Source organism: Syzygium oleosum, unplaced genomic scaffold (assembly GCF_021117445.2).
Source record: "Syzygium oleosum isolate NSW1041296 unplaced genomic scaffold, Sole_v2.1 Sole_v2.27, whole genome shotgun sequence".
NCBI lineage: Eukaryota > Viridiplantae > Streptophyta > Magnoliopsida > Myrtales > Myrtaceae > Syzygium > Syzygium oleosum.
In genome coordinates, this window is record NW_026607511.1 from 693677 (window position 1) to 712123 (window position 18447).

The 18447-nt window shown below is 37.7% G+C and overlaps 2 protein-coding genes and 1 long non-coding RNA gene across 9 annotated transcripts in view; all 3 read left to right on the forward strand.

The window, feature by feature from the left end:
- The window catches only part of LOC115684300 (protein NTM1-like 9), a 35535-nt gene extending 22534 nt beyond the window's left edge, over positions 1–13001 (forward strand). The window contains exons 1-5 of one of the 4 annotated variants that reach the window (XM_030609043.2): positions 513–647; positions 740–943; positions 1058–1323; positions 1859–1999; positions 2115–2525. In XM_030609043.2, coding sequence (XP_030464903.2) covers positions 769–943; positions 1058–1323; positions 1859–1999; positions 2115–2354 — 822 coding nt within the window. In that variant the 5' untranslated portion in view covers positions 513–647; positions 740–768 and the 3' untranslated portion in view covers positions 2355–2525. Of the gene's footprint in view, positions 1–512; positions 648–739; positions 944–1057; positions 1324–1858; positions 2000–2114; positions 2526–11127; positions 11465–11557; positions 11818–12355; positions 12497–12609 lie in introns of those variants that run through there. The other 3 variants (XM_030609046.2, XM_056303505.1, XM_056303506.1) reach the window with 3 other exon arrangements.
- LOC115684302 (protein NTM1-like 9) lies at positions 5455–7661 on the forward strand. Of its 4 annotated transcripts, none has more exons than XM_056303510.1 (5): positions 5455–5654; positions 5882–6082; positions 6176–6435; positions 6971–7111; positions 7226–7661. In XM_056303510.1, the coding sequence occupies exons 2-5, from the start codon at positions 5908–5910 to the stop codon at positions 7463–7465; spliced, it is 816 nt and encodes a 271-aa protein (XP_056159485.1). In that variant the 5' UTR covers positions 5455–5654; positions 5882–5907; the 3' UTR covers positions 7466–7661. The 4 variants fall into 4 exon arrangements, with proteins under 4 accessions (XP_056159485.1, XP_056159484.1, XP_030464904.2 ...); XM_056303509.1 differs by having other exon boundaries at positions 5645–5786; XM_056303508.1 differs by lacking the exon at positions 5455–5654 and adding an exon at positions 5769–5795.
- Positions 13002–16788: 3787 nt separating the features above from the next.
- LOC130135092 (uncharacterized) lies at positions 16789–18199 on the forward strand. Its single transcript, XR_008814560.1, has 2 exons — positions 16789–17220; positions 17562–18199. It is a non-coding gene; the product is annotated as an uncharacterized LOC130135092 (long non-coding RNA).
- Positions 18200–18447: the final 248 nt, after the last annotated feature.

Sequence of the window (18447 nt, forward strand, 5' to 3'; positions counted from 1 at the left end):
AATCCATCTGTTTGACAGGTATAACTAAATACAATAGTTTTAGACTGACAAAAGTTATAAATTCGGATGAAAAGCTAAATTTTTTAGTGAAGAACATGCGTCTAAGTTTTGCTTATGCATATAATATATAAAAGAGAAATCGGTTGTGCTTTTGCATTGTACTAACAAGAATCTTATCTTCTTTCACTTTTCGACGTTATTGCATCCACTATGCATGTTACTTGGAATTCTAGAATCTTCTTCACTGAGGAAACGCTATGAGACAACTTCATATCATGATCTCCATGGCTACATACATGAAATTCTAGAGTCTTCTTCACTGAAGAAACACTGCTCAACTTCATACCATCGTGTGCTTATTCCTGCATATTTTAGGTTATGACTTTATATGTCATATGTTCCGATTGGCTAGAACAACCAGACGGGTCCGATTAACCAAGTTAAATACGCGTTGTGGACTTCGAAGAAGCTGCTCGTTGAGAAAACGTCGTCGTCTTGACCTTGAGGTGGGATCCACTTGAACAGTAGTTTGCCTTCTCAAGCAAGGGTCAAGAAGATTACTCTGTTTTTTGTGCTTATAAATTGACCCACTTGGAAGTGTTTGCAGTCAATACTCTCAAGCAAAGCAAAGCCAAGCCAAGCCAAGAGTAAACTCTGTTTCCTCTGTTTTTCTCCTCTTCTTCCACTGCTTATTTCAATTGGACCATTCTCCAATCTTCTCCTCTTTTTTCGATTGCAGAATTGCGTGTGAGATAGAAATCATATAGCATGGCAGAATCGATAGAGGCGTGGCCGGTGGGACTTAGATTCAAACCGACGGAGGATGAGCTCGTCGGTCATTACTTGAAAAAAAAGCTCATAGGAGAAATGGAAACTCTTTGTTTAATTCCCGAGCTATGCATCTACAACTGGGAGCCTCAGGAGTTATTTACACGATACAACGGTCAATTACATGCAGTCCTTAGTGTTCTTTCTCTATTTTCTTATGGTTTGATGGTAATTGAGGGTTACCCATAAGACCTCAGTGAATTAACATTTAACCAATCTTTGGTTGTAGAATTGTCAAGTATCCCGTCGGATGGAAGCGAGTGTTTCTTCTTTTGTCCCCGTGGTCGTAAGAGGAAGAGGAAGACCGAGTGCGGATTTTGGAAAGAGACATGTACCAAACATGTTATACAAGCATCGGACACCGGTGAAGAGATAGGGCTCAGGAGAAGCTTGGTTTACCACGAAGGTCGTCAAAGAAATGCCCATAGGACCAACTTGGGCATGTACGAATATCACCTAAACTCGAATGTTTTCGATAGTGAAATTTCGGACCCGGTACTCAACTTCTCTTCTTTTGCTTCCCCTAATTGAGCATCTATAACATGGTTACAAGTGCAGGTAAAATTGATAACATCATTTCTCTACATATGTTCCTTATTCAGCTGCTTGATGTTTCTGGCTTTCTGAGTACATGATTTTCTAGTTCCTCCCTCTGTCCCATGATTATTTAATCGTGATTTACCTTTAAGTCCAGTTGAACTTCGAACAGTAGCATCCGTGAGTCAGAACCTTTCCTACAGTATTTTGTAGAATTTCGTGAGGAAGATTGAGAAAGAAAACTTACAGATAATCATTTTAAGTGATAGATTCATGACTGGTGTTTTAGTTCCAGTGACTACTGAAGGCAATGCCGCCAAAAGTAGGGTGATTCTGCAGCAACAGAGGGGCAATTTGTTCTTGAAACGAGAATTCCTTCAATTTTGATAAGTGATGAGTGATGTATCTCGTGCATAAACTACTTTCATGCAACAAGGGAGTTTTGATCATTGTAACCCTGAAACTCATTCCTGGCATCATATTGTCTTTGTAGACGGCATTGGTTCTCTGTCACATAATAAACAGAAAAAGTAAGAAAGTAAAGTCTGCAACAGCGAGTACTTCAACCGATTTAAGCGGCCCTAGCAATCTGAATGGTTCCCAAAATGAAGGAACACAAGAAATTAGTGCACAGGTGAGCATGTGCTGCGTTAGATTGATACAAAGGAACATATGCTCAAGAGATACAACTAACTACACTAAAGCTCTATTACTGATTGTTCCTTCATTTTTTCTTTTTTATCGCTCAGGCATCTCCTGGAGTTACTGTTGAATTCCCTTATCCGAACGAGATGTCGAATTTTAATCTACCAGACCAGAATGTGCCTATTCCTGATCCGCAGCCTCAGACGAGCAAAGAGCAACAGTTGTCTCATGATGATCATCGGCAAATTGGCGAACCTAGTGACGGCCATTATTCTATTGCATATTCTCCAAGCGACTGTATCGATCTCGCGGATCTCTTTAACTATGACGAGAGCATTGATTAGTATGCCAAACTAGAGTGATAATGCCAGTGTTTGAGGTCCTTTATAAATGTTAATCTCAGCCTTGCTTATTATATCAGTGATAATGCTGTGTACCCACTATGCTTCTCCGAGGATAGGACATTATATCAATCTTGTACCCTTGTATATTGTATTATTATTTTTTTCTTACAATTAGTGTATTTATTTTGATTTTATCTGCTCAATACTGGTCATGCATCAATTTCTATTCGTCAAACCGTTGGTTGGGCTTGCAGTATGAGACATTCCTCCATAGTTGTAATATCCCAAGTCCCTACGCACGACTTGTGATAAATCTTAAGCTGAAAGGGAGAAGTCTATGGACCATCCCTATTTAGCTTCCTCCTATGCATGGAGGGAAATTTTGGAATTTAGAAGCCTTGCCGAACATATAATTAACCACATTATAGGGGACGAGTCTAGGGTCCAGTCACAGGAAAAGCTGGAAAATTTTCTGTAGTTGGTAGATTTATGAAATTGCCAGTAAAATTCTAATAACGTTGGTTAAAAGGGTATAAGAGAGAACTCAAATGTCAAGTAGCCTGTTAACATATTAGCAGCACTATCAGAATTTTACCAACGTTCCAAGAATTAGGAAATTACCAATTTTTACTAGTATGGTAACTAAACTACCAACACTGTAATAATTTACCAACATTTGAATTAGTTAGTAACTAATCAACTTTGAATTGTTATTGGTGTAGTTAGTAAAGTACCAATTAACAAAACTTTACCAACATTCAAATAATTAGTACGTTAAACTGTAGTTAGTAAAATATCAACAGTACAAGAAAATTACCAATATCTCTATAAATTAGTAAATCACCAACTTCTTCGGCATTCTAGTAAAATCTCAATATCATAAGAAACTTACCAATGTTCCAATAAATTAACAAGTTATCCAGTTCTTTGGAATGTTACAAGTTCAAGTAGTAAATCACCAACACTATAGGGAATTTACCAAAATTACTAGCCTCCTGCAATATTTTTAATGTGGGTAGTAAAATGCCAACCTTATAACCAATTTACCAAACATCCCAGTTAAAAAATGCTTGGATGGCTCCGTTGCTAATGAATTAGTAAGTTACCAACTTCTTTCACATTTTTCAAGTGTGGTTAGCAAACTACAAACACCATAAGAGATTTATTAACATCCCAATAGCATAGCCCAACTTCTTTGAAAGTTTACATGTATGGTTAGTAAATATCATCCCTATAAGGAATTTGCCAACATCACATTAAATGAGTAAGTTACCAACTTCTTTCAAGTTTTACAAGTATAGTTAGTCATCTACCATGATGAATTTATCTATGTGCGACAAAGGGAAAATTGCACTAAAAGTCCTACGTGTTTGTCCAATGTTTAACCAAGTCATAAACATACTCGATCTGATGTACTTAAGTCCTTCCGGTAACCGTTCAGGCAAATTTGTTGATCCGGCACGTCGGAATCCTAGATAGCACTTTTTAATATTACTTTTGGCATACGCAGCACAGAAGTGGCGCTGCTATGGGCACTACCTCAGAAAATAGGTTAAATATTCAAAAATAAAATAAAACAGGAGAATAATACAAAAAGCCAAATATTGAAAGGAAGAAGGCAAAGGAAAGAGCATGTAACGGCAGGAAGGGCTCTTCACGTCGCCGGCTACCTTCTCCACATGCAGGCGAGGGCATCCAGGCTTTTGCTCTCGCAAGGGGAGGTTTGCCATGGTCTTTTTCGTCTCATAGATTTAGGTCATTCGGTTTTTCAATTTTTTTTCAAAATTTTGATCTTTCTTTTTATTGGCTTTCTTCCTTTAAAAGAAAATTCGACTTTTCTTATGTGGTGCCACGTATCCTAAAAAGTACTAGAGAATGCCACACTAATTTCCGGTAGGCCAAGTCAAAGAAGGAATTGATTTTATTTGATTCAAAACATTTAGGACTTGATTGCACATTGGACAAAACACTTCAAGTACTTTTGGTGCAGACTTAGCCTAACCTAAACAACATGATAATAAATTTATTAATGTTTAATTGGATGTTGATGGAATTGTTTTTTAATAACTAAATGTATATTTATTGATCTATATAACCAACATAATTTCTTACAAGTATCATGAACGATCTAACGAGTGTGAACAACTTTCTTTGACACTATACAATATGGTTAATAATTTACAAACGTTGTAACGAATTAACTAATGTTTCGATGATTATTGATGAACTGTTTTTCACTATGTAAATAGTTATTTATAGTGCAATATTTTGAAGTGAGTAATGACATTGACATTGCAAAGTATTCGAGTAGATAAGATTAATGGCATAAGAGAATTTCCATTTTACGCATATTGAAAATTTAATTTTATTAAATATACATATACATAAATTTACACATATATAAATGTGTGCAGCATGTTTAATAGAAAGAGAGAGGAGCCAAAAGAAAATGGAAAATTACCCATCCTCTTATAATTTCAAAGGCACAATCTAATTTACTATGCTTTATGGAAATACATCAAATCCAAAGCTTATTACCTCGATGCCAAATTTACCTACTTTAATGGAAAAGTTACTAATACATTCCTTCGGACAACGCCTACGAGTTAATACAAGGTTGGTAATTAAACGTCTGGTAGAATCAGTAAATATCATATCCAAGTGACAATAAACAAGATGTTTTTTTTCTGTGACAATCATCGGAGAGATGACACATGTACATAAGAATTAGTTACGGAACTAAACATTTGCACTTACATCACAGCCAATGGCGACTAATATAGAACAGTTTAACATCTAAATATGCATAAGAATCTAAAATCTATATAGTCAAGAACATGCAACTAAGTTTTGCTACGGTACACGAGTCTGCCCGTGAATTTCCTTTCCCCCAAAGTTCACCCTACTTTTGAAGATTAATATGCATTATAATATACGAAAGAGAATCGATGGTGCTTTGGAACGGTGCTAAGAAGAATCTTTTCACCTCTTCCACTTTCAACGTCACTGCTCAAACTATCCTTGTCGCTGGGAATTCCAGAATCTTCCCCGCTGAGGAAACACTCGAGACAACTTCACATCATGATCTGCATCAAATTCTAGAGTCTTCTTCACAGAAGAAACGCTACTCAACTTCATACCATCACGCGCTTATTCCTGCATAGACAAGGTCATGAAGGTATCTGCCATATGCTTCCTTTGGCTAGAATAACCAGATGGGTCCTATTAACCCAGTTGAATACGCGTTGTGGACTTCGAAGAAGCTGCTCTTGGTGAAAACGTCGTCGTCTTGAGCTTGAGGTGTGATCCAATTGAACAGTAGTTTGCCTTCTCAAACAAGGGTCAAAGAAAATTACTTGTTTTTTGTGCTTATAAACTGACCCACTTGGAAGTGCTTGGAGTCGACCACTCTCGTGCAAAGCCAAGCCAAGAGTAAACTCTGTTTCCTCTGTTTTTCTTCTCTTCTTCCTCTGCTTATCTCAATAGCCCCATTCTCTACTCTTCTCCTCTTTTTTCTATCGCTGAAGTGAATGTGAGACGGCAAGCATAAAGCATGGCAGAATCGACGGAGGCGTGGCCGATGGGACTCAGATTCAAACCGACGGAGGATGAGCTCGTCAGTCATTACTTGACAAAAAAGCTCAGAGGAGGAACGGAAACCATTTGCGTAATTCCCGAGCTGTACATCTACAACTGGGAGCCTCCGGATTTATTTATCCTATACGACGGTAACTTGCATTTAGTGCTTAGTGTTCTCTATTTCTCTGTTCTCTTATGGTATGATGGTAGCTGGTAGTTACCGAACCAATCTTTGGTTGTAGCATTATCAAGTATACCATCGGATGGACGGGAGTGTTTCTTCTTTTGTCCCCGTGGTTGTAATAGGAAGACTGCGTGCGGATTTTGGAAAGAGACGAGTACCAAACGTGTTATACAAGCACCGGACACCGGTAAGACAATAGGGATCAAGAGGATTTTGGTTTACTATGAAGGTCGACAACCAAAGGGCCGCAAGACTGATGTGGCCATGCACCAATATAACCTAGATTCGAATGTTTCGGATAGTGATATTTCGGACCCGGTACTCGACTTCTCTTCTTTTGCTTCCCCTAATTGAGCATCTCTAACATATTTAACAAGTGCAGGTAAAGGTGATATCATCATTTCTCTACATATGTTCCTCATTCAGTTTCTTGAAGTTTCTGGCTTTCTGAGTTCATGATTAGCTAGTTCCTCCCTCTGTCCCACGATTTAAGTGCGATTTACCTTTAATTCCAGCTGTAGTTCGAACCTTAGTATCTGCGAGTCAGAACCTCTCCTACAGCATTTTGTAGAATTTCTTGAGGAAGATCGAGAGACGAAGCTTATGGATATTCATTTTAAGTGATGGATTCATAACTGGTGTTTCAGTTGTAGTGACTACTGAAGGTTATACTGCCAAAAGTAGAGTGATTCTGCAGCAACAAAGGGGACAATTGGTTCTTAAAAATTAGAATTATTACATTTTTGATAAGTGACGCGTGATGTATCTCGTGCATAAACTACTTTCGTGCAACAAGGGAGTTTCGGTTATCGTAACCCTGATACTCATCCCTGGTATCCTATTGTCTTTGTAGACGGCGTTGGTTGTCTGTCGCATGATAAACAGGAAAAGTAAGAAAGCAAAGTCAGCAACAGCGAGTACTTCAACCGATTTAAGTGGTCCTAGCAGTCTGAATGATTCCCAAAATGAAGACACACAAGAAATTAGTACACAGGTGAGGAAGTGTTGCTTTAGATTGATACCAAGGAAGATATGATCTGGAGATACAACTAACTATACTAAAGCTCAAGACTGACTGTTCCTTCGTTTTTTCTTTTTTGTCACTCAGGCATCTCCTGGAGTTACTGTTGAGGTCCCCTATCGGAACGAGACGTCGACTTTTAATTTACCAGACCAGAATGTGCCTATTCCTGATCAACAGCCACAAACGAGCAAAGAGCAACAATTGTCTCGTGATGATCATTGGCAAGTTGACGAACCTAGTGACAGACATTGTCCTATGCCAAATTCTCCAAGCGACTGTATGGATCTCACAGATCTCTTTAATTATGACGAGAGCACTGATTAGTATGCCAAATTAGAGTGATCATGACTGTTTGAGGTCCTTTATAAATGTTTCTTTCAGCATTGCTAATTATGTCAGTGATAATGCAGTGTACCAACTATGCTTCTCAGACGATAGGACACCATATCAATCTTGTACCCTTGTATATTGTATTATTATTGTTTCCTTATAATTTGTATATTTATCTTGATTTTATCTACTCAATACTGGTCATGCATCAATATCTATTCGTCAAACCTTTGAGAGGGCTTGCAATATGAGACTTTCCTCCATAGTTGTAAGATCTGAAGTCCATGCGCATGACTTGTGAAGTGATTTGTTGGTAAAGACCTATTCCCCATCAATGGCCCGAGTACTCCCGACGATGGGCTTCTGAATCTCTTCCGATTTCTCGCCGCCTCTAATCTCTCCTCAATGGGGGCACCACCCCACCATGACGATAGATAAAGTAAAGTAGTTCTTTTTCGCTGACTCTCCTCTCTCCTCAAACGGCGACACCACACCTTCACCTTGAAAGATGAAAAAAAAAAAAAAGAAGCACACATTTGGTCATTGTTGTTTGTTAGGTGTATGATTTGATTATGGGTATTGGTGGTATCTGGATGGTAGGATTTCTAACAATTTCTCACAAAATAAAGCATGATTTCAAACATAATCAAGTCACTACCTCACTACCAAGTCGCATCTAGATGCCATTTATTTATAAAATCAAGCATGATTTCAACCATAATCAAGTTATAAAACATGCAACTTTTGTTCTTATATTTGTGCATGACTTGATTAATTATGAGTATCAATTGAAAATTAAAAGCATATTTTGTGTAAAAATGAGGAAAAACTGAATTTAAAACACACCCCTCAGAGTGGACACTTTTAATCTCTAGAATCACTAAAAGTAAATCAAAGGAACAACGAAATGGACCATTCTCCTTTCATGATTTTCAATCTTCCACTAGACACAAATGCTGCAAATTGAGTTCTATATCTAATTCAACGAATTAAGCTATAATCAGGTTAGCATGCTTTGTAATGTTTCAACTTGTGAGAAATCTTAAGCCGAAAGGGAGAAGCCTATGGACCATTCTTATTTTGAGCTTCCCCCTATGCATGGAGGGAAATTTTGGAATTTAGAAGTCTTCCCGAACCTATGATTAAGCACATTGTATTGGATGCAACTAGGGTCCAGTCACGGGAAAAGCTGGAAAATTTTTCGTAGTTGGTAGAATCATAGAATTGCCAGTCAAATTCTAACAACAATGGTGAAAGACGTATAACCGGTAACTCGAATGTCAAGTAACTTGTATGTATATTTTATGATGCACGTGTGAGTTATATTAGAGAAATCCTACATCGGAAAATTGATATGGTGTAGAGCAGTTAATATATCATAGTTGGCTCATAACTCATTACCTTAAGCTTTTGAAAAGATAGATCCAACTAGATATGTTAATAGATTCAGATTTTGGCCCTCTCTTGGTGATCTCCCTAGGCAAAAGATATAGGGTTTTTGTTGCGCATTCTTAATATTATCAGAACCGATGGTAGATTGATTTTGTGAGAAAATTTCACCGGCTTAACTTTTGAATGAAGTTTGGGTCCAATTTGATATGTTAATAGGCTTGGACTTAAGCTCTCTCTTGGCGAGCTCCCCCAGCGAAAGGTGTCGAGGTTTTGCTACCCGATCCCAATAGCATATTACCAACACTATTAGAAATTTACCAACGTTCCAACAAATTAGTAGATTACCAATTGTCACTAGTATGGTTAGTAAACTACCACCACTGTAATAATTTACCCACATTTCAGTAAGTTAGGAACTTATCAACTTTGAATTATTACTAGTGTAGTTAGTAAAGTACCAATTAACAAAAATTTACCAACATAGATAAGAAATAGGAGCCAAAAGAAAATGGAAGATTAACGGTTATCTTATAATTTCAAAGACACAATCTAATCAAATATGATTTATGGAGATATATCATATCAAATTTCATTACCTCGATGTCAAATTTACCTACTTCAATGGAAAGATTTACTAATACATTCCTTCAGACAACGCCTTCGAGTTAATACAAGGTTGGTAATTAAATGTCTGGTAGAACCAGTAAGTAATCAAATTCAACTAGTAATGAACAAGATTTTTTTTTTGTGACAGTTATCGGAAAGACGACGTGTATGTTGGAGCTAACAAAGCAACCCAAAAGGGGGTTGAATAGGTTGAGTGATGATAATAAAAGGTTTTGCGCAATACTAAACAATCAACAATCAAGATGGCAACTTAAATAGAATAGCGTGTGTGATGATGACAAGCAGATCAGAATGAATGAAGACAATCACTCAGTGATATATAGTGGTATGGCTTTGTACACATGCCTACGTATACTCTCAGACTAACAGCCTTAACAGCGGTTAGATTCGACCATTAGTAAGCAAAGCAAGTTATAACTGGCTAGTATTGTTCCTTTCAATTGATAGATCATACTATTAGGATACATATATTGTTATGCACTCCACTGTCAGTTGTTCTACTACTAAACCAATACAGAGAGCGATACATAGCATCACTGCTCCTCATACACTAAGGTCCTCAATTTGTCCGTTGGAGATCAGCTAGTTGTTGAGAGTCATTGGAGGAGACCTTGGAAGAATCGGCACTGCTCCTATAGTCGCTTCTTCTGACAATCTAGGTTTCCTGATAGGCCTGCTGCATCTATCAGAACAGTAAAATGTCAATTGCTTTTTTAATTGCTTTCTCAGTTTTTCGAATATGGAATCCAGTCTTGTAACGACTACATTCTGAGCCATCAACGGTCATCTTTCCGGGGCGTATCTCGCTATTATCAATCCTACTGCATCACTATCACTATCACATGCATATTATCACCAATGCTGATTGTGAGTAACCTGCCTTACTATCTTCAGTGACAATAACAACTAAATGACTCAAGATGTTAAGATCAATGATCCTGCAATCCTTATCAATATCAAAAGGACTTCTAGGGATACCAGCTTGACTGATACTATAAAGTAACTTCGAGACATTACTCTTACTTGTACTTGTAAGTCCAACACGTCAAAGCCTAGTGTCTTGGCAAACCAAGATCATTGATGATATAAAAACAATTTCACTATATGCACTCGTCATAATAAATGTTAGAACTCAGAGATATTTCAGTAATTATCAAAATATCATAGGAATGTTTTTCAACAACGTGTACATAAGAATCAGTTACCCAACTAAACTTCTGCACTTACATCACATACAGTGGCGACTATATGAAAAGAGACCTTTCCCCGAAAGTTCACACTCCTCTTTAAGATTAACATGCGTATAATATGAAAAGAGAATCAATTGTGCTTTGGAATCGTACTAAGGAGAATATTTTTATCTCTTCCACTTTCAACGTCACTGCTCAAACTATCATTGTGGCTAGGAATTCGAGAATCTTCTTTACTGATGAAACACCACTCATCGGCTCAAATAACCAGATGGGTCCTAGTAACCCAGTTAAATATGCGTTTGTGGCCTTCCCAGAAGCTGCTCGTAGTGAAAACGTCGTCGTCGTCGTCGTCTTGAGCTTGAGGTGGGATCCACTTGAACAGTAGTTTGCCTTCTCAAACAAGGCTTGCTTCTTTTTTGTGCGTTTATAAAGTGACCCACCCGGAAGTGTTTGGAGTAAACACTCCCAAGCAAAGCCAAGCCAAGAGTAAGCTCTGTTTCCTCTGTTCTTCTTCTCTTCTTCCTCTGCTTATCTCAATAGCCCCATTCTCTACTCTTCTCCTCTTTTTCGATTGCAGAATTGAATGTGAGACAGCAAGCATAAAGCATGGCAGAATCAACGGAGGCGTGGCCGGTGGGACTCAGATTCAAACCGACAGAGGACGAGCTCGTCGGTCATCACTTGACAAAAAAGCTCAGGGGAGGAACGGAAACTATTTGCTTGATTCCCGAGCTGTATATCTACAACTGGGAGCCTCCGGATTTATTTATCCTATATGACGGTAACTTGCATTTAGTGCTTGGTGTTCTCTATTTCTCTATTCTCTTATGGTATGATGGTAATTGGCAGTTGCCTAACCAATCTTTGGTTGTAGCATTATCAAGTATACCGTCAGATGGATGCGAGTGTTTCTTCTTTTGTCCCCGTGGTCGAAAGAGGAAGACAGAGCGCGGATTTTGGAAAGAGACCAGTACAAAACGTGTTATACGAGCACCGGACACTGGTAAGCCAATAGGGACCAAGAGGATTTCGGTTTACTATGAAGGTCGACAACCAAATGGTCGCAAGACTGACGTGGCCATGCATGAATATCACCTAAATTCGAATGTTTCGGATACTGAAATTTCGGACCCGGTACTCAACTTCTCTTCTTTTGCTTCTTCTAATTAAGCATCTCTAATATGGTTACAAGTGCCGGAAAAATTGATATAATCATTTCTCTACATATGTTCCTCATTCAGCTTCTTGATGTTTCTGGCTTTCTGAGTTCATGATAAGCTAGTTCCTCCCTCTGTCCCACGATTAAGTGCGATTTACCTTTAATTCTAGCTGTACTTGGAAGTTGGAACATTAGTATCCTAGAGTCAGAACCTTTCCTACTGTATTTCGTAGTATTTCATGAGGAAGATCGAGAAACGAAACTTACGGATAATCATTTTAAGTGACAGATTCATGACTGGTGCTTTAGTTCCAGTACTACTGAAGGATATGCTGCCAAAAGTAGAGCGATTCTGCAGCAACAAAGGGGACAATTTGTTCTTGAAATTAGAATTACTTAAATTTTGATAAGTGACGCATGATAAATCTTGTGCATAAACTACTTTTGTGCAACAATGGAGTTTCGGTTATCTTAACCCTGAAACTCATCCCTGGTATCATTTTGTCTTTGTAGACGGGGTCAGTTCTCTGTCGCATAATTAACAGGAAAAGTAAGAAAGCAAAATCAGCAACAGCGAGTTCTTCATCTGATTTAAGCGGCCCTAGCAATCTGGATGATTATCCAAACGAAGAAACACAAGAAATTAGTGCACAGGTGAGCCAGTGTTGCTTTAGATTGATCAAAGGGACATATGACCTAGAGTTACATCTAACCATGCTAAAGCTTGAGTACTGTTTGTTCTTTCTTTTTGCTTTTTTTCCGCTCAGGAATCTACAGGAGTTACTGTTGAAGCCAACGATCTGAACGAGACGTCAAATTCTAGTTTACCAGACCAGAATGTGCCTACTCCTGAGCAGCAGCCTCAAATGAGCAAAGAGCAACGCTTGTCTCATGATGATCATCCGGATGTCGATGAACCTAGTATGCCATATTCTCCAAACGACTGTATCAATCTCGCGGATCTCTTCAAATTCGACGAGAGCAAGGATTAGTATGCCAAACTATGCTTAGATTATGCTGCAAAGATTAGTTGTGAATTGTGATAATGGATTGCCAGTGTTTGAGGCCCTTCATATATGTTAATCTCCACCTTGCTTATTATATCAGCGATAATGCTGTATACCAACTATGCTTCTCCCAGGAGAGGACATTATATCAATCTATTGTACTATTATTTTTTTGTCACCATTTGTATACTTGTCTTGATTTTATCTACTCAGCGCTCGTCATTGTTACTGTTCATCTTTTACGATGCAAGCACTCTCAGACAACTTCTGCATCTCCCAGAACAATTCCCTTGCAGCATTGGTCTCACCAAACAGAACCAAGGCATCGATCACGACACTCCACGAAACAGCACTCCTCTCTCGGGCATTTCTCAAATACCTCTCAAGCCCATTTCGCGGTTTTAGAATGTAAGAAGGAAGATCCGGGTTCCTAGACATACCTCCAAATCCGAACCAATCGAGGAGAAAGAATTCTCTGGTGACACCAAACCGTGTCGAGCTCAGCTAGGGGTCAAACCGGCGGAGGCTGCCGAAAGGGATGTGCTTGATGGTCTTGATGAGCAACTCGAGCTTCTGTGCCTTTAATTTCCCACGGTGTAGCAACAGACCAAGAGATTCCACCTTGAGCAGAAATTGATTCACTAAACAGGGATCTATCCAGCGGCCGAACATGTGGAAAAGCTTGATCCACCGGCATTTAGAAGCCTTGCCAAACCTATGATTAAGCGCATTATAGTGGATCGAGTGTAGGGTCGAGTCACGGGAAAAGCTGGAAAAATTTTCGTAGTTGGTAGATTTATGAAATTGCTCAGGGATTTCTAACTAGTGTAGTTAGTAAAATAGCAACATTTTGTAAATGTAACAGATTAGTAAATTACCAACTTCTCGGAGATTCTAGTAAAAACATCAATCTTATAAGAAATTTACCAATACTCCATTAAGTTAACAAGTTACCCACTTCTTTGAAATGTTACAAGTTCAAGAAGTAAATTGCCCTCATACGCGGTTAGTATAATACCAACCTTATAATGAATTTACCAAGCATCCCAATAAATTAGTAATTTACCAACTTCTTTCACATTTTTCAACTATTGTTAGTAAACTACCGACGTTATAAGAATTGCTAACAATTTCTTTGAAAATTTACATGTGTGGTTTGTAAAATATCATCCCCATAAGGAATTTACTAACATCTCATTAAATAAATAAGTACCAACCTTTTTCAAGTTTCACAAGTATAGTTAATAATTTACCATGATGAATTTACCAGAGTAGTCTGCAATGTAAGGTAGTATCACACCAAATGTCCTAATCATTTGCCTAATGTGCAAGTAAGTCCTAAACATACTCATCAAATCGACGTTGTTAAGTCATTCCGGTGACCATTTAGGCAAATTGGTTGATCCGGCATTCCGGAATCCAACGTGGCACATGTTAGTATTACTTTGGCATACGTTGTGCACATAAATAGGTTAAATATTACGAAATAAAACGTAAAAATAAAAATGGAGAATCACAAAAAGAAAAAACCCAAATACTAAGAGGAAAGATCGCAAAGGAGAGAGAATGAAAGGGTTTTATCACATTACCAGTGACCCTCACCGCAAGCAGGCAATGGCATGGTGTCATGCCTGTTAAATATCTATGTTTTTTTTTTCCCAAAAAGAAAATTTAACTTCTCTGACATGGTGCCAGTTTTTTAAAAAGTACTAAAAAATGGCACACCGGATGCCGACATGCCACGCCAACAAATTGGCCTAATACAGTTGTCGAAAAGACTTGATTGCATTGGATTCAAAACATTAATTACTTGATTGCGCATTGGACAAAACACTTTAGGTACTTTTGGTGCAGTTTCGCCGAATATAAACAAGATCATAATGAATCTAGTAACATTTAATTGTAAGTTGATGAACTATTTGTTAATATCTATGTATGCACTTATCGACCTATGTAGCCAATGTAAGTTCTTAGAAGTATCATGAGTGTACTAAAGTGGCATAAAAGAAAGTTAATTTTTTACACATAAGTTATTGGAATGAATTTCGTGATTTTGAGTTAAGTACACTTTTCACTAATACTTTGCATCAAATGAAGGTTAATACAAAATAATTAAGGTAACACTGACAGACAAATGTCAATTCAAGTCAAAACATAACTAACAGAAAACAATTGAAAATTCTGTAATATGAGGAATTTTCGCTAATTGTTGGTAGATTATCAAGTCAAAATGTGTAACTATTTACCTACCTAAGATCATATACTTTACATGCATGATTAATTAGAGTTTCTTCTTATTTAATCACATATCAAGATAATAAAATGATATTTTAATAAAAGAACTTTCTTCATTATTAGTAATGGTTAAATATGTATCGTTTACTTAATTCAAAAGAAAATTTTATTCCATAGCACGGGGTTTGCAAGCTAGTTACTTGATAAAGCGCTATGCTCTCAATGCATGAGAAAAAGTAAGATATTATGGCCAAAAACAGAACTTGAAAGAAAAAGATACAGCTATGCTGTGTTCTCAACCTTTTTTGGTTTGTTTTTGATCTTTTTATGAACAGCAGTGCTCTCCTGTTTTTACTACAAGTGAAAGACAATGTGCAGAGACTTAAGTAGACTTATCGGTGCAAGTCCACTCGAGCAACGCCAGATGAGCCAAGAACTCGTACCGCGCACCACTCGCCAGTTTTGAAAGGAAGGTATTAGGAACCATGAAATCAGGTTAAAAGCAACTCATCTCGTGAATTTGTTCTTGGTACGTGAATTTGTCTGGTATCATGTGAGATCCACTTTTGTACCGGTCGGGATACTTTTTGTCTCCTCAGGTACGAGGTTTTTGTGTTCGGCCTCACTTGCTGTATATTGCGCGTTGAAAAGTTATATACTACTTACTTTACCAAAAAAAAAATATGTATTGTTTACTTAATTCAAAAGAAAATTTTATTCCATAGCACGGGGTTTGCAAGCTAGTTACTTGATAAAGCGCTATGCTCTCAATGCATGAGAAAAAGTAAGATATTATGGCCAAAAACAGAACTTGAAAGAAAAAGATACAGCTATGCTGTGTTCTCAACCTTTTTTGGTTTGTTTTTGATCTTTTTATGAACAGCAGTGCTCTCCTGTTTTTCCTACAAGTGAAAGACAATGTGCAGAGATGTAAGTAGACTTATCGGTGGAAGTCCACTCGAGCAACGCCAGATGGGCCAAGAACTCGTGCCGCCCATCACTCGCCAGTTTTGAAAGGACGGTATTAGGAACCACGAAATCGGGTTGAAAGCAACTCATCTCGTGAATTTGTTCTTGGTATCATGTGAGACTCGATTCATCTCGTTACGACGCTTCATGCACTCGGGCTTATATGTTAGGAGCTTCACTGGTGTAAAGTCAACATGAAGAGGACTTAAGTGTTAGCTATAGTGTTTCTAAGGTTCTTAGGCTCCGTTTATTTTGCGAAAAGACGAATGATTTATAATATTACTATTTAAAAAAATGATCATTCGTATCGTTTGAAATAATTAGTTCAAGAAAAAAATTTAATTATCGATAATAATTTGTCTAAATATTTCACGAACGATGAAAATATTTTTCGTTCGTTTAATTTTGTAAATCGTACGAGCAATATTTCAACGAAAATATTTTCAACTTATTTATTTTTTCTGCGAAATAAATCCCTTTCAAGTTAACTTTTTTATTTTTTATTTTGTGAAACCGACATGACGAGCCTCATTTGCTTTTGGCACTTTTTGTCGCTGCTCGAGTTCCCTTCCACCGAACGCTGTCCAATAGAAAGGAAAAGATATCCAATAAAGCAGGCGAATAAATTGACCTGTAGCGCAACATGGTAGGGCCAGCATTTAAATCTCAACTTCTGCAGGAAGTTCTCAGACTTGAGAAGCAAGTTGAAGATGAAGAATATAAATAAACAAACAAACAAAGATCTACGAAATAGCAGGTAGATTACTTTCCAAGAAAGGGCAAAGAAGTCAAAAAAGGACTGCACCAGACAACCCCGGGCATGGCTCAAACCACAATGCCAGGGCAGTATAAATTCATCTCTTCTCCTCTTAGGTTTGGATATCAAAACCTCCCCATCCTAGCTCAAACGTTTCGTCCCCTGCTCCGTTCTTTTGTTGCAGCGGACGCTGAGATGAAAGAAACCGAAACAGCGGTGAGGGTGTTCGCCTGTGGGATTCGTGGTTAGGCCAGCCACAAAAGTACTCGTCAATCATTACTTGAAGCAGAAAAGAAGAATGAATAGTAGTAGCCCGTTTCGCTCGTGTTTTCTCTTTGAAAAATACGAGCATAGGTCATGCACGAATATCACCTAAATGCCACTTCTTCGTGGCATAGGTCCCTGATCAGGTAATCATATTTATTTATTTTTTCAGTTTTTTTCTAGCAGATTAAGAGTCCTTTTTTTTTCGATTCTTCCGAAAAACCTCTTATGTTCTTAATCCTCATCAGCTGACCTTTAGTGGTAAGCAAAACAAACTTTTTGCCCCATGAGTAAAATCCATTTTGATCAACCATCGGGTGATACACGTGTACTTGACCTCAGTACTGTCTTAGGCTTTGTTGATTACGGTATATAGTTGTCAAGCCTATCGATATTATACTGACATGTAAGAGCATGATTGATGCATTCTGCTACTTTTCCATATTGGCCAAAACTAATGTTTGATTCCTTTTTTTTATGTGATCAGATAATCCGCTCTTGACCTTCCCAAGGAATACAAGATGAGAAGGCTGATAATTAGATAGTTCCAAGGTGATACTCAGATATGAGAAAAGCAATTGTGAGAAGATTAAGATACCTTGAAGAAGTGGTTACATTGTTGAAGAAAATTTCAACAAAGGCAGTACGCTTATTGTGGAGTACAATGAGCTTTGCATTAGAAATTAAATTTTACTTTTCTATCTGTATTCTCCAAATTAGTTCATAGCTATTGCACTTTAATTATCAGAACAGCATCGACTAATTCAACAGTGTAGTATAATGAGTATCTTCTCTCTTGTGGGGATGCTTATGAAAGAATACAAGTATCTCATTAAGAGTTCTCAGCTCAAGGACTTGGTCATATGAAGACCTGTTCTCAGCTCAAGAATATACAGTAGAAAAAGTCAGACTCAACCTTAAGTTTGAAGATTAGTTGTATTTCCAGTTCTCCCTTTTAGCATTATCTTATGTTCTTATGTATCTATTTTTTGATGTAATTCTACGATGGAATCATTCATGCTACTTTTTCATTTTCTTTTGGCCTAGAATCTGTAATGCCAGTTGATGATGATATTTCAAGAAAGCTCAAAAGTGAATAAAGAAATATGATTTTTGCTGCTGAAATTCACCTCATTGTAACACTTTCCAACACATTTATTCACATGTCAGTAATCGATAACCTGTAATTGGGTTATTACTTCGAATGTGCTGGATGCTGTGCTCATATTGTGTGATTCAATATTTATCCTTATGCTGAAGCTGTCTTTCTGGACCTCCCAATCTTTCGAATTTCTCCAGTTGATGACCATAATCTCTTTAATCAGAAGCATCGTGAATAATCAACTCATCGATGAGAGTGACACTGTATTGAC

Coding starts and splice junctions, on each gene's coding strand:
- LOC115684302 (XM_056303510.1), top strand. CDS start 5,908: ATGGCAGAATCGACGGAGGCGTGGCCGATGGGACTCAGATTCAAACCG. Junction 6,436..6,970: donor ATAGTGATATTTCGGACCCG/GTACTCGACTTC, acceptor TTGTCTTTGTAG/ACGGCGTTGGTTGTCTGTCG. Junction 7,112..7,225: donor CACAAGAAATTAGTACACAG/GTGAGGAAGTGT, acceptor TTTGTCACTCAG/GCATCTCCTGGAGTTACTGT.